Source organism: Ananas comosus, unplaced genomic scaffold, assembly GCF_001540865.1.
Source record: "Ananas comosus cultivar F153 unplaced genomic scaffold, ASM154086v1, whole genome shotgun sequence".
NCBI classification, from domain to species: Eukaryota; Viridiplantae; Streptophyta; class Magnoliopsida; order Poales; family Bromeliaceae; genus Ananas; species Ananas comosus.
This window is the reverse complement of record NW_017890911.1, coordinates 3,612-16,039: the sequence shown is the minus strand read 5'-3', so window position 1 is coordinate 16,039 and position 12,428 is coordinate 3,612. Positions and strand designations below refer to the sequence as shown.

General features: G+C 43.7%; 1 protein-coding gene and 1 long non-coding RNA gene across 2 annotated transcripts; both read right to left on the bottom strand.

Moving 5' to 3' along the window:
• Positions 1 to 207: 207 nt before the first annotated feature.
• Positions 208 to 3,065, bottom strand: LOC109704410. The gene is made up of 6 exons (XR_002214368.1): positions 2,811 to 3,065; positions 2,652 to 2,728; positions 2,491 to 2,537; positions 2,298 to 2,378; positions 1,188 to 1,301; positions 208 to 416 (listed from the first exon to the last, which is right to left on the bottom strand). It is a non-coding gene; the product is annotated as an uncharacterized LOC109704410 (long non-coding RNA).
• A 1,742-nt stretch (positions 3,066 to 4,807) lies between these two features.
• LOC109704411 lies at positions 4,808 to 5,203 on the bottom strand. The gene has a single exon (XM_020225147.1). The coding sequence runs from the start codon at positions 5,201 to 5,203 to the stop codon at positions 4,808 to 4,810; it is 396 nt and encodes a 131-aa protein (XP_020080736.1).
• Between the last annotated feature and the right edge of the window lie 7,225 nt (positions 5,204 to 12,428).

The following is a 12,428-nucleotide window of genomic DNA, read 5'->3' as shown; positions in this document are numbered from 1 at the left end:
CGCTATGGCCAATTTGGTCGATCCGGGTCCGTACACAGACGCCGAACGGACAGCACTTCCTCTATCCACCCAAGTCTCAACAACATCGAGTACATGTATAAAGAAATAAACAATTTCCAGGATGACAATTCAATATACATGGCTTGCACGAGGGTAAGGAACAATCACAAGTGATAGTAAGCTAACTATATATAAAATTCACTGTAATTTAAAACTTTTAAACCAAACAGTATGAAACTGTATAACTGAAATATTTAGTTATTTACATGCTCTTTAGTACATCCATTTATAGGTCTCTGTTCATCATTATGTACAATATGAAACCAAAATAGGTATATGCCACAAAACACTGGTGTCTGTTAACTAAGCTGCTGGGCTTTTGCCGCGATCCTCAGCCACACCGCTCGCACTGGAACCTGTATGGTTAGTGGTGTGAGAACTACTAAAAGTTTCCAGTGGGTTCGACCGCCAAATTCGCCGACTCACCCACTAGGTCTATTCAGGCATATGTAGACAAGAAAAGTAAACAGATAGTAACCAACTATAACATGTAACTACTACAATGTCTGTACAAAGCTGAAAGGAACAATATATGATAACTGATAAATATGCATGCATGCTTTTAATAAAATTACCCAATCAGACTGGTTAACCCTTTGGTTAACAATAACTCACTGACGATATCCCAAATATCGGGGAGACGCAAGCTACATCCCGACGGGACTGTCAACTGGGGGAGACGCAACCTCCTGGTCCAGTTAAGATGACTACCCCGGAGCTCATCGTTCAAGGAGAAGCGACCTACCTTGAACATAATACTAATGTGAGTATGATCTGATCCTCCTTTAGAGGATCCAATGATAGACAACATTATACTTTACTCTCACTAGCTCTTTATGCTAGTTTTACAGTTTCATTTCTCGATGCTAATCAAATCTCTAGTCATGATGTCACAAAGTTCACTATTATTATAGTCCTTTACTAATTCACACATTCATAGGGTTCTATGTCCACAATCTCTTGTCCATAGGTTCTTATCATTGACAGGAATTCAAATATTCAATTACTAGCTATATAGTTACCAATTCCCAATAATGCATGAATACAAGTCATTCATATATAAATATGCTCAATGAAGTAACATAGCCATAAAGAGGGATTCGAAGATTTCGGATAGCACCACCCACCTGTAGGGATGCTAACAGCTAGTATCACGTCTTGTACGATGTCAAGAACAATCTCACGCGACTCGGTGCAAATGAAGCCGAATTGGCTTCTACCGTAATTAGTGTGTCGCCGACCTGTCGGAATGTCAATTTAGGCTTCCGAGCATGTTTAACTATCATTTATATAAGAGTAAGAGAGATTAGACTAGGGTCACATTTACATTTTAATAAAACTTGCATTTTACCCCAACGTGTATGTATAATGGCAATATACACTTACACCTAGTCCATTCTATAAGCTTGATAGTAACTAGAAGCTTTAATAACCTTCCAATTTCATCTCTCCACAATAATTCCTCTTATACTGATTCCAAACTGAACTATCTCAATTTAGTTTTCCATGTTAACCTTCTGTTCACAAACACCTATATGTACATATATACATACTATATGTAGTATGATTTAGCTTAATAGAGTTCAATTCGGAATCCATCAATGCAGTTTTGAGTTTTCCTTAGCTCAAATACCCATAAAACTCCTAGTTAACATCCCTCAGTTATAATTAACTGAATCCCAATCTTAACATCATCATATTTACGTTAATTTGCTGCTCAATTAATCTATTCTCAACTCCAACAGCAAGAATTTCCAATGCTGAAATTCTGCACTAGCTGAAATTTCAGCACTACTACTTCTCTTTGTGCAGCCCCCCTACAAGCATATAGCAATTAATTTTCATGTCTATAACTCTTCTAACTTTAATACCCAATTCATTTGGTTACCCTCGGCTTCAATCAGCGAGGGACGTTGTTTTAAAGCTTTCTTTTCAGCTCAACCTCAAGATCAACACTATGCTGAAATTTCAGCACTTTACTTTCTCTTTGTGCAGCCACTATAAAAATACAACAATTAGTTCTTATGCTTAGAACTCTTCTAGAGTAACTAATCTAACTCCTAATTATAACATAATTATCTCGGTTTATCACTTAATCAATTTAATTTCAGCTTTATCAATCACTAATTCCATGCTGAAATTTGCCTTTGTCTCACTCTTTTCCAGCTCACTCAAAATCTACAGTAATACAATAAGTGACCTCACTTCATCCCAATTAGAGAAGAGCAGCAACTTACTCAATTAAAGCTTTACTTAACTCCTTTAATCTGGCTGCCTGGAATTCCTGAAGTCACTACCGCTTCACTAAGTTTTCAATCCTGGCCAGAACAAGTTCTTCGTCAATTCTTCTTCCAAGGTAATTACAATTAGATATCAACTTCACCTTAATGCAATTAACTGAATTCCAATTAAATATGAATCCAAACTTACTTCAATTTCTAAGTAGTCTCAGCTGAAGCTTCCACTTGGTTCCTCTGCTGCAGTCCAAGATCAACTCTCAATTAATCACTATTCATGTATTAACTTTAATTGCTTAGAATTACCTTCAAAGCAATTAACCATAATCAATCAGGAATTTAGCATCAATTTACCAAAATTCGAACTTCTTCAAGGTTTCTTTCTTAGCTGCACTTACTACTCAATAGCTCTAATCATTTCAGCTCCAAATCTGAAATTTCAGCAGCAAAACTCCATATAGGTCTCATTTCTGTAACAATTAATTAACTAGACCTCATAGTAACTAAATTTACCTTAATTTAGATGCTCTAGCCAAGTTGTTCAGCAACTCCAATAGCAGGAATTCCTTGCTAGGAAATCCTTTTCAGTTCGGACCAGCAAGGAGATCCCTTAACGCATCAATTTCATCAACCTTCCCTAGCTCGGATCAACTTCTCCACTTGAACCCGCAAGCCTCAAGGCTGCTACCCCAATTTCCTCAAGCTTTCCCTAGCCTAGAGAGAGAAAAGGAGAGCAAAAGAGATGAAAGAAGAAGAGAGAGAAAAGGGTTCTGGTACTTAGACAGGTGTAAACAACCAGGGGCTAAGTGATAAGCTCAAAAAAACTGCACCTTAACCCTTCAAACTGCTGAAACTGCAGTGCAGTCCAGAAGTTTGCAATTCAGTCCCTACAGGTTCACAGTTTAGTCCCTGCAGGTTTGCGGTTTAGTCCCTGCACTAACCAATAGCTTGGTAGCAATAACTTGAAGCCCTATTTCGCGTCTAGTTTGCTTCGAACACGTCTAATCACTTCCAAATAACACTAATAAATCTTTACAAGCTATCAAATTAATTTGGAAACAATTAATTTTTATTTTAGCAATATTGTGATCAATTTGATCTCAATTAGCTTGTAGTCGAAATTTTCGACATATTACACTAATATTGCAGCCAATCCTATCTAAACCTCAGGAACACTACACATATGCTCAATAAAAGGTGATATAGACATAAAGGGAAATCCAACAATTCCGGAGTGCACCCCCCACCTCGAATAGTAGCAAAGGAGTTGGGATTCGATTCTCGTGATTTTTAGACTTCTATTCCGCGTGCTACGACGATCTATACCAAAATAGAGCCAAATTAGGTTTTTTATTCAATATCTTTACTTAGACTTTTTCGTTTCGCCGAACCGAGTGCACCAAGCGTTGGGAATACTCCCAATTAGGTTTCCACAAGGTCAATTTAGCTCGGAAACGATCGAAGGCAAAAGCTCCAAATTTGGTGCCCTAACAATGTCACCATAGTAATCTCTTGGTTTGATCTCTAGAACAAGCAAATGTAAGCTTGTTGAGCCTCTAGAACTTCTCTAATATCATTTTCTAAGCCATTCCATACTTCCCTAGGGCATCCAACATGAACCCTAGAAGTTCACCATGAGAGCACTTGAAGAAACCATGAATTTTCATGGGTTCAAAGCCTCAAGAGAGTTTCTAGCTTTGCAAGAAGACCGAAACTCCAAGACTTAGGGTAAAAATCCAAACCCTAGAACCATTCTTGCATAAAAACTCACCTTAGCCCAAGAGCACTCCAAGGTCCACCTTGTAGGAGAGCTCAAACCCTTCAAATCCTCCAAAATCCACCTTCAATTCCTCCTCTTAGCTCCTCCTTAGCTCCTCCTTAGCCTTTGGAGAGAGATTCCTAGAGAGAGAGGGAGGAAATAGGTTGGAGATGGTGTTCACAGCTGCTGTGAACCAGTGGGTGTGTTGGGGTATTTTTATAGGTTGCAACAATAGCAATTAGGCCCCCGAAAAACTCTATTTTGCAGTAGACCAAAATCTGTTGCAAGACCCAAAGAGTACCGGTACAGGTTGGCTGTCACCGGTAACACGATTGCACAGAATCAAACCCGAGAGCAGCTGTTCGGGTTTTACAAAAGTGTACCAGTACACATCAGGGATGTCACAGGTAACACAGCCAAATTTTTCTCAAATCCGAGAGCAGCTTCCCCTCGGTTACCACATGTGTACCAGTACAACATTAATGCTGTACCGGTACAAAATGCCTAGACTTCAGATTTTTGCATCTTTTCGATCCAATTTCGCTCCGGTCAATGCAAAAACCATTCTAACTCTTTTAAACTGACTTTTAATCCTTCCAACCTTGTTGGAATATCAATTGAAACTTGTCCAACTATTTCTCTTGGATGCTTTAGTCAATTTGGGTAAAGTCTCATAATATCTACCGAGGTTTCGATATATTACATTCTCCACCACTTAAAATTAGTTTCGTCCGCGAAACTATCAGGTACCTTAGCTTGTCGACTCGAACAAGTGATGATACATCTTCCTCATAGTCTCCTCCAGTTCCCAAGTGGCTTCACGCACCGCATAATTGCTCCACTGGACTTTGACATAAGGAATTGTGCGATTCTGCAACTTCTTTTCCTCTCGATCTAGTATACAAATCGGGTACTCCTCATAAGTCATGTCCTCATTCAGTTCCACCGGTTCATACTCCAATACATGCATCGAATTGCAGATATACTTGTGGAGATTTGATACGTGAAACACGTTGTGTACTCCCGCAAGCCTCGGTGGTAATGCAAGCTTATAAGCCACCGCACCGACCCGCTCCAAAATCTCAAATGGTCCGACATATCGGGGACTTACCTTCCCGCGGACGCCAAACCTCTTTACACCACGCATCGGCGATACTTTCAAAAATACGCGGTCTCCAACCGCGAACTCTAAATCCTTCCTCCGCTTATCGGCATAACTCTTTTGCCGAGATTGCGCTGTCGCAAGTCGTTGTCGGGCAAGGCGAACTTTCTCCTCCGCCTCCCGTACTACATCGGGGCCAAGAGCAACTCTCTCGCCCACATCGCTCCAATGTATAGGAGAGCGGCATTTCTTTCCATAAAGGGCCTCGAATGGCGCCATCACGATGCTTTCTCGATAGCTATTATTATATGCGAATTCTGCCATCGGTACGTAATTGTGCCATCCGCCCTTGTAATCGAGTACACACGCCCGAAGCATATCCTCAAGTATTTGTATAGTCCTCTCCGATTGACCGTCACTTTGAGGATAGAATGCTGTACTAAAGTCGAGCCGTGTGCCCAATGCATCTTGTAAGCTGTTTCAAAAATGAGACGTGAACCTAGGGTCTCGATCCGATACAATAGACACCGGAACCCCATGAAGTCTCATAACCTCGTCAAGATACACTTGAGCTAACTTGTCTCCCGACCATGTAGTGTGAATCGGCAAGAAATGAGCCGACTTTGTCAACCGGTCCACAATTACCCAAATTGTATCTTGTCCACCTTGAGAACAAGACAAACTGATCACAAAATCCATTGCGATGTCCTCCCATTTCCAAACGGGTATAGATAGACTTTGCAATTTTTTCGCCGGAAACTGGCGCTCTGCTTTCACTTGTTGGCACGTTAGACATTGTGCCACAAACTCCCCTATGTCCCTTTTCATGCCCGACCACCAATAATGTAGCTTCAAATCTTAATACATTTTGGTGCCGCCCGGGTGTATGCTATAAGGAGATTGATGCGCTTCTTGCATAATCGCCCTCCGAAGATCATCATCTTTAGGCACGCACCAACGATTTCTGAATCGTAGTGCGCCGTTGGTCCCAATGCCAAATTCATCGGTACTACCGCTCTCAACTTCACCCCGCACCTTTTGGAGATATTCATCGGAAGCTTGTAATTCTTTAATCCTCTCCAATAAGGTCGGTTGCACAACCAACGCTGCAAGTGTTGCCGGCACTCACGGCGCCACTACTTCAAGTCCTAACCGTTGCATCTCTTTTTACAATGCCCGTTGGGGCGTAACTGCCGTCGCCAAATTTTCCGCCGACTTCCTACTTAGAGCATCGGCAACGATATTTGCCTTCCCGGGGTGGTATAGAATAATGACATCATAGTCCTTTAGCAACTCCAACTACTGCCACTGTCTCATATTTAACTCTTTCTGGGTGAACAAGTATTTGAGACTCTTATGGTCGGTGTAGATCTCACAATGCTCACTGTACAAGTAATGCCGCCACAACTTTAGCGCGAAGATAACCGCCACTAGCTCAAGGTCGTGAATTGGGTAGTTCTTTTCATAGCTCTTCAATTAGTGCGAAGCATAAGCTATAACTCGGCCATTTTGCATTAAGACACACCCGAAACCGATATATGAAGCATCACTGTACACTACATAGCTCTTCCCCAGCGTTGGCAAAGCAAGCACCGGGGTTGATGTCAACCTTTCCTTTAGCTCCCCGAAGCTCCGCTCACATTCGGAGCTCAAAACATACTTCACCCCTTTGTGTGTAAGGCGCGTTAGTGGAATAGTTATTTTAGCAAACCCCTCCATAACCGCCGGTAGGAGCCCGCAAGTCCAAGGAAGCTATGAATTTCCGCTACACTTGTCGGGGGAGGCCAATCTTTAATTGCCTCAACTTTCTTTGGGTCCGCCGAGTTGCCATCCCCGGATATAACGTGACCCAAGAAAGTAACCTCCGAAAGCCAAAATTCACACTTCTTTAGCTTGGCATATAGCTTCTCTTTTCGGAGTATTTCCAACATGATCCTCAAATGCTCCTCGTGTTTTTCCTTGGTCCGCGAATATACCAACACATCGTCAATGAATACCACGATGCACCGGACCAATAGCGGTCGAAAGACCCGATTCATTAAGTCCATAAATGCTGCGAGGGCATTAGTAAGCCCAAACGGCATGACCGTGAACTCGTAATGGCCATACCGCATACGGTACGCCGTTTTGTGCACATCATTGGGTCGTATCTTCAATTGATGATATCCCGATTGAAGATCTATCTTTGAATATACTCTTAACCCTCGCAACTGATCGAATAAATCGTCTATCCTCGGCAACGGGTACTTATTTTTTTATCGTTACTTTGTTCAACTCGCGATAATCAACGCAAAGTCGAAGTGTGCCATCCTTCTTTACAAATAGCACCGGAGCTTCCTACGGAGACACGCTCGGTCGTACAAAGCCTTTATCGAGCAAGTCTTGCAATTGGGCTCTTAATTCCACTAGCTCCACCGGTGCCATTCTATACGGAGCCTTCGAAATTCGCGCCGCTTCGGGAATCAAATCAATGACAAACTCGACTTTCCGGTCCGGTGGCAATCCCGGTAACTCCGCCGGAAACACATCCGGAAATTCACATACTACTCGAATGTTCCCCAAATCCAGGTGCTCTTTTTGAGTGTCCACCATTGTTGCCAAATAGGCTACACATCCACCCTTAATCATTTTCCTTGCCCTCGCCGCCGACACTGTCGCCGCGAAGCGTGAGATTTTACATGCACGATACACCATCTCCTCTTGATTAGGCTCACGAAATGTGATCGCCTTGCTCTCACAATCTATAACCGCATAATACTTGGAGAGCCAATTAATCCCCAAGATTATATCGAAGCCCCACATTCGGTCGAGCACTAGTAAATCTATCGGCATAATCCAGTCACTGATTTGAATAGGACAAGCCAAGCACTCGTCATGAATATGGAACGAGTGCTCGGGAGCATTCACCCGCCAATAATCTTCATTATGCACGATCTCTATGCCATGACTCTTTGCAAATGATGCACCAATGAACGAATGAGATGCACCCGTGTCAAATAATGCTCTAGCTCTAGTGCCTTTGATTAGAATAATACCTGCCACCACATCATCGGGTACCGTCGGCTGCTCCTCCACCTAAGTGGCAAAAACCCGCCCACTAGGTGCTTGAGATGCCTCCGGCTGACGAGGCGCTAATGCACATCCAGCCGACATGTCAAGTGGCAATCCCACATGCTGCCGATGAGTGTACTGGACTGAAGCTGCTAACGGAGCAGGTGATGCACCATCTGGGCACTCTCGGCCTATGTGGCCCGCTTGGCCGCATCTGAAGCACCGCCCCTCTCGCTGAGGGCAGGTAATAACTCGGTGGTCTCCGCCGCATATCACGCACGGGTAGGAAGTCTGGCTCTGTGTCTGACTCCTGCCTCCCCGCCACTGTGATCGCTGATGTCGAGGGATTCGGTTAGAACTCAACTGCCCCACGGATCCACTAGCCGTCCGCTTCTTGGACTTATCTTTCTCCCTGTCCTTCTTGAAAGCCTCGGGCTCCTCTCGCGCTATAGCATTGGCGCGCTCCACCTATAGCGCGCGATCAAGTACCTCCTCATAGGTCTTCAAGCGGAATGCATGAATAACCTTGAAAATATCGGGTCGCAACCCGCGCTCGAAAGCCTCCGCTCGGTCCCTATCACCGTGAACTAAGCTCGGCACACAATTGATCATGTGCATGAACTCCTTTTCATACTCCCGCACCGTCCGGCTCCCTTGCCTCAACTTGCGGAAGTCCTCCTTGATCTTCCGCTTATCGCTCTCGGGAAAATACTCCATAAGTGGCAACTCCCGAAACGCCTCCCAAGTAATAGATGCAAGATCCAACGAGTGACTCTTCTTCGCTTGAGTCCACCACAATCGAGCCGACCCTTCGAAATAGTGAGCTGCTAGGTAAACTTTATCCTTCTCGAGGGTGTAAATATCCTCGAACAACGCCTCCATCGCGGCTAGCCAACTCTCTGCCACCCACGGATCCTTCACATCACCGTTGAAGGTCGGAGGGTTAAATCGCTTGAAGGCCGTCAGTACCGCCAATGACCGCTCCCGCTCGGCCTCAAGCGCGTCGGGTATAGGAGCCGAAGAACCCGAGGCTGTCGGAGGAATCGCCGTCACTGGTGCCTCCGCCACCACAGGAGGTGGTGCTACAGGTGCGGGTGGATCCTAAGGTACAGGTGCGGCTGCCGCCGCCTGTCGTGCCACCAACTCATGGAGCCGTCCACTCTTGGGCTCGCAGCTCGCGCACTCCATCTGACCCGGTCTGCTCGGGCTCCTCCCGAGGCATCGCCGGTATGGATCTCGTCTTAGGGCGTCCCCTTAGTGCCATCACGTCCTGAAACGTAGCACACATATTAGTACTCGACACACATGACCCTTACACATTCCAAATAACTACCCAATTAAGCGAAAGCAATCAAGCGTAATTATTTTCGTCTCTCGACATCATGTGGTCGGCTGCCCCACACAATCCCTTAAGTAGAAAACAAATAAACACTTGAATCCATCTCTAATTCCTTTTAGAGAAGTACCAATGTCAACCCAATCAATTAGCTTCCGCAATTACCAAGTCCACGTTAAGCGTTTCCTAAGTCCCTAAGGTCTCCAATCCTAAGGTCCTTAAGTCCATTCTAGACTTTTTGCTTTCACCACGCTCTGATACCATTATATCTGTCACGCCCCGAGCTCCGCCTATTTGGTCGAATTCGGGCCACATCAACAGACGCCGAACGGACAGGACCTCCCCTGCCCACCCAAGGCTCTAGCAACAAGTATAATTAAGCAATCAATCAATGAGAATTGCAATTATACAAGACTTGCACGAGGGCAAGCAACAACATGAATGAAAGCTCTAAACTACTACAAGCAACCACATACATAATATTTGATTACATTTTAACCAAATATAAGTAAACTAAAACTATTACATTCATTTTACTTTCATTCATAATTTCTTTACATTATAATCATCCAACCCAAAATACATGATTGTTTACAACGTTTACCTCACTTGATCAACAAAATAAAAGTTGAAACATGAACAAAAGGGAATGACTATGTATGTACTCCGGTGGCCACTAGTTATGGCGCAATAGCCTTGCCTCGATCCTCCGCCGCCCCGCTCGCACTCGGATCTGTAGGGTTAGTGGTATGAGAACTATAACGAAGTTCCCAGTGGGTTCGGCCACCGATCTCGCCGACTTACCCACTAGGTCTATTTTGGCATAAGTATTTCAAGAAAAGGGAATAGTAACCATACTAATGCTAATACTATGCTTGCAAGAAACTTGTCAATAAATAGATATATAATCATGTAACGATGAATATGCATGCATGCTCTTTCCACAATTTACCTTGGCTTTTACCCAATTGTGTCGGTTAACCTTGATAACCCGAAAAGCTCACAACCCGAAATCCCTATTGATCGAGGAGGCTCTAAGCACTTCCACTCGAGGGACCGTCTTCGGGGCCACTATCCCCATGGTGACCTACTCCGGAGATCACCGCTTGAGGGGAAGCTACCTCCCTCAAGCCAAGACTTAACGTGAGTATCGATCCAATTCTCAACTTGACGACATATAGCCACAATGTCACAATGCCACAATACTATAACAGGTTTCTACCTTGTCATATATGCCACACTCTAGGCTACACTAACCATAATGCCACTAATGGTTAAACTTTGTTTAACGATTCATTTCTCAATGCCAATCTTGTCGCTATTGTCAATGTCACCTTTGTTTGCTATTATCATAGTCCAAGTCTCACATTCACACATATATAGGGTTCTAACAAATATGTCCTCTATGGTTCATATCAATCACTATATTCATCTACGTGAGAAGCATATAATTGAACCCCAACCAATATTCACATGTAAAATTATCCTATTATGCATGAATGACTATTGACACATATGCTCAATAAAAGGTGATATAGACATAAAGGGAAATCCAAACGATTTCGGAGTGCACCCCCCATCTCGAATAGTAGCAAAGGAGTTGGGGTTCGATTCTCGTGACTTTTAGACTCCTATTCCGCGTGCTGCGGCGATCTATACCAAAATAGAGCCAAATTAGGCTTTTTATTTAATATATTTACTTAGACCTTTTTGTTTTGCCGAATCGAGCGCACCAACGCGTCAGGAATATCCCCAATTAGGTTTCCATAAGGACAATTGACCTCGAAAACGATCGAAGGTAAAAGCCCCAAATTTGGTGCCCTAACAATGTCACCATAGCAATCTCTTGGTTTGATCTCTAGAACAAGCAAATGTAAGCTTGTTAAGCCTCTAAAACTTCTCTAATACCAATTTCTAAGCCATTCCATACATCCCTAGGGCATCCAACATGAACCCTAGAAGTTCACCATGGGAGCACTTGAAGAAACCATGAATTTTCATGGGTTCAAGGCCTCAAGAGAGTTTCTAACTTTGCAAGAAGACTAAAACTCTAAGACTTAGGGTAAAAATCCAAACCCTAGAACCATTCTTGCATAAAAACTCACCTTAGCCCAAGAGCACTCCAAGGTCCACCTTGTAGGAGAGCTCAAACCCTTCAAATCCTCCAAAACCCACCTTCAGATCCTCCTCTTAGCTCCTCCTTAGCCTTTGGAGAGAGATTCCTAGAGAGAGAGAGGGAGGAAATAGTTTGGAGATGGTGTTCACAGCTGCTGTGAACCAGTGGGTGTGTTGGGGTATTTTTATAGGTTGCAATAATAGCAACTAGGCCCCCCAAAAACTCTATTTTGCAGCAGACCAAAATCTGCTGCCAGACCCAAAGTGTACCGGTACAGGTTGGCTGTCACCGGTAACACGATCGCGCAGAACCAAACCCGAAAGCAGCTGTTCGGGCTTTACAAAAGTGTACCAATACACATCAGGGGTGTCACCGGTAACAAAGCCAAATTTTTCTCAAACCCGAGAGCAGCTTCTCTTCGGTTACCACATGTGTACCGGTACAACATTGATGCTGTACCGGTACAAAATGCCCAGACATCAGATTTTTGCATCTTTTTAATCCAATTTCGCTCCGATCAATGCAAAAACCATTCTAACTCTTTTAAACTGACTTTTAATCATTCCAACCTTGTTGGAATACCAATTGGAACTTGTCCAACTATTTCTCTTGGATGCTTTAGTCAATTTGGCTAAAGTCCTATAATATCTACCGAGGTTTCGATATATTACATACTCCCTCTCTTTGGATCTTTCCCAAAGTCGGGGTTTTGGCGAAGAGCGAGCTTAGGAACGCGTTGGGAACGGCGGATCGAGCCCTCGAGCGCT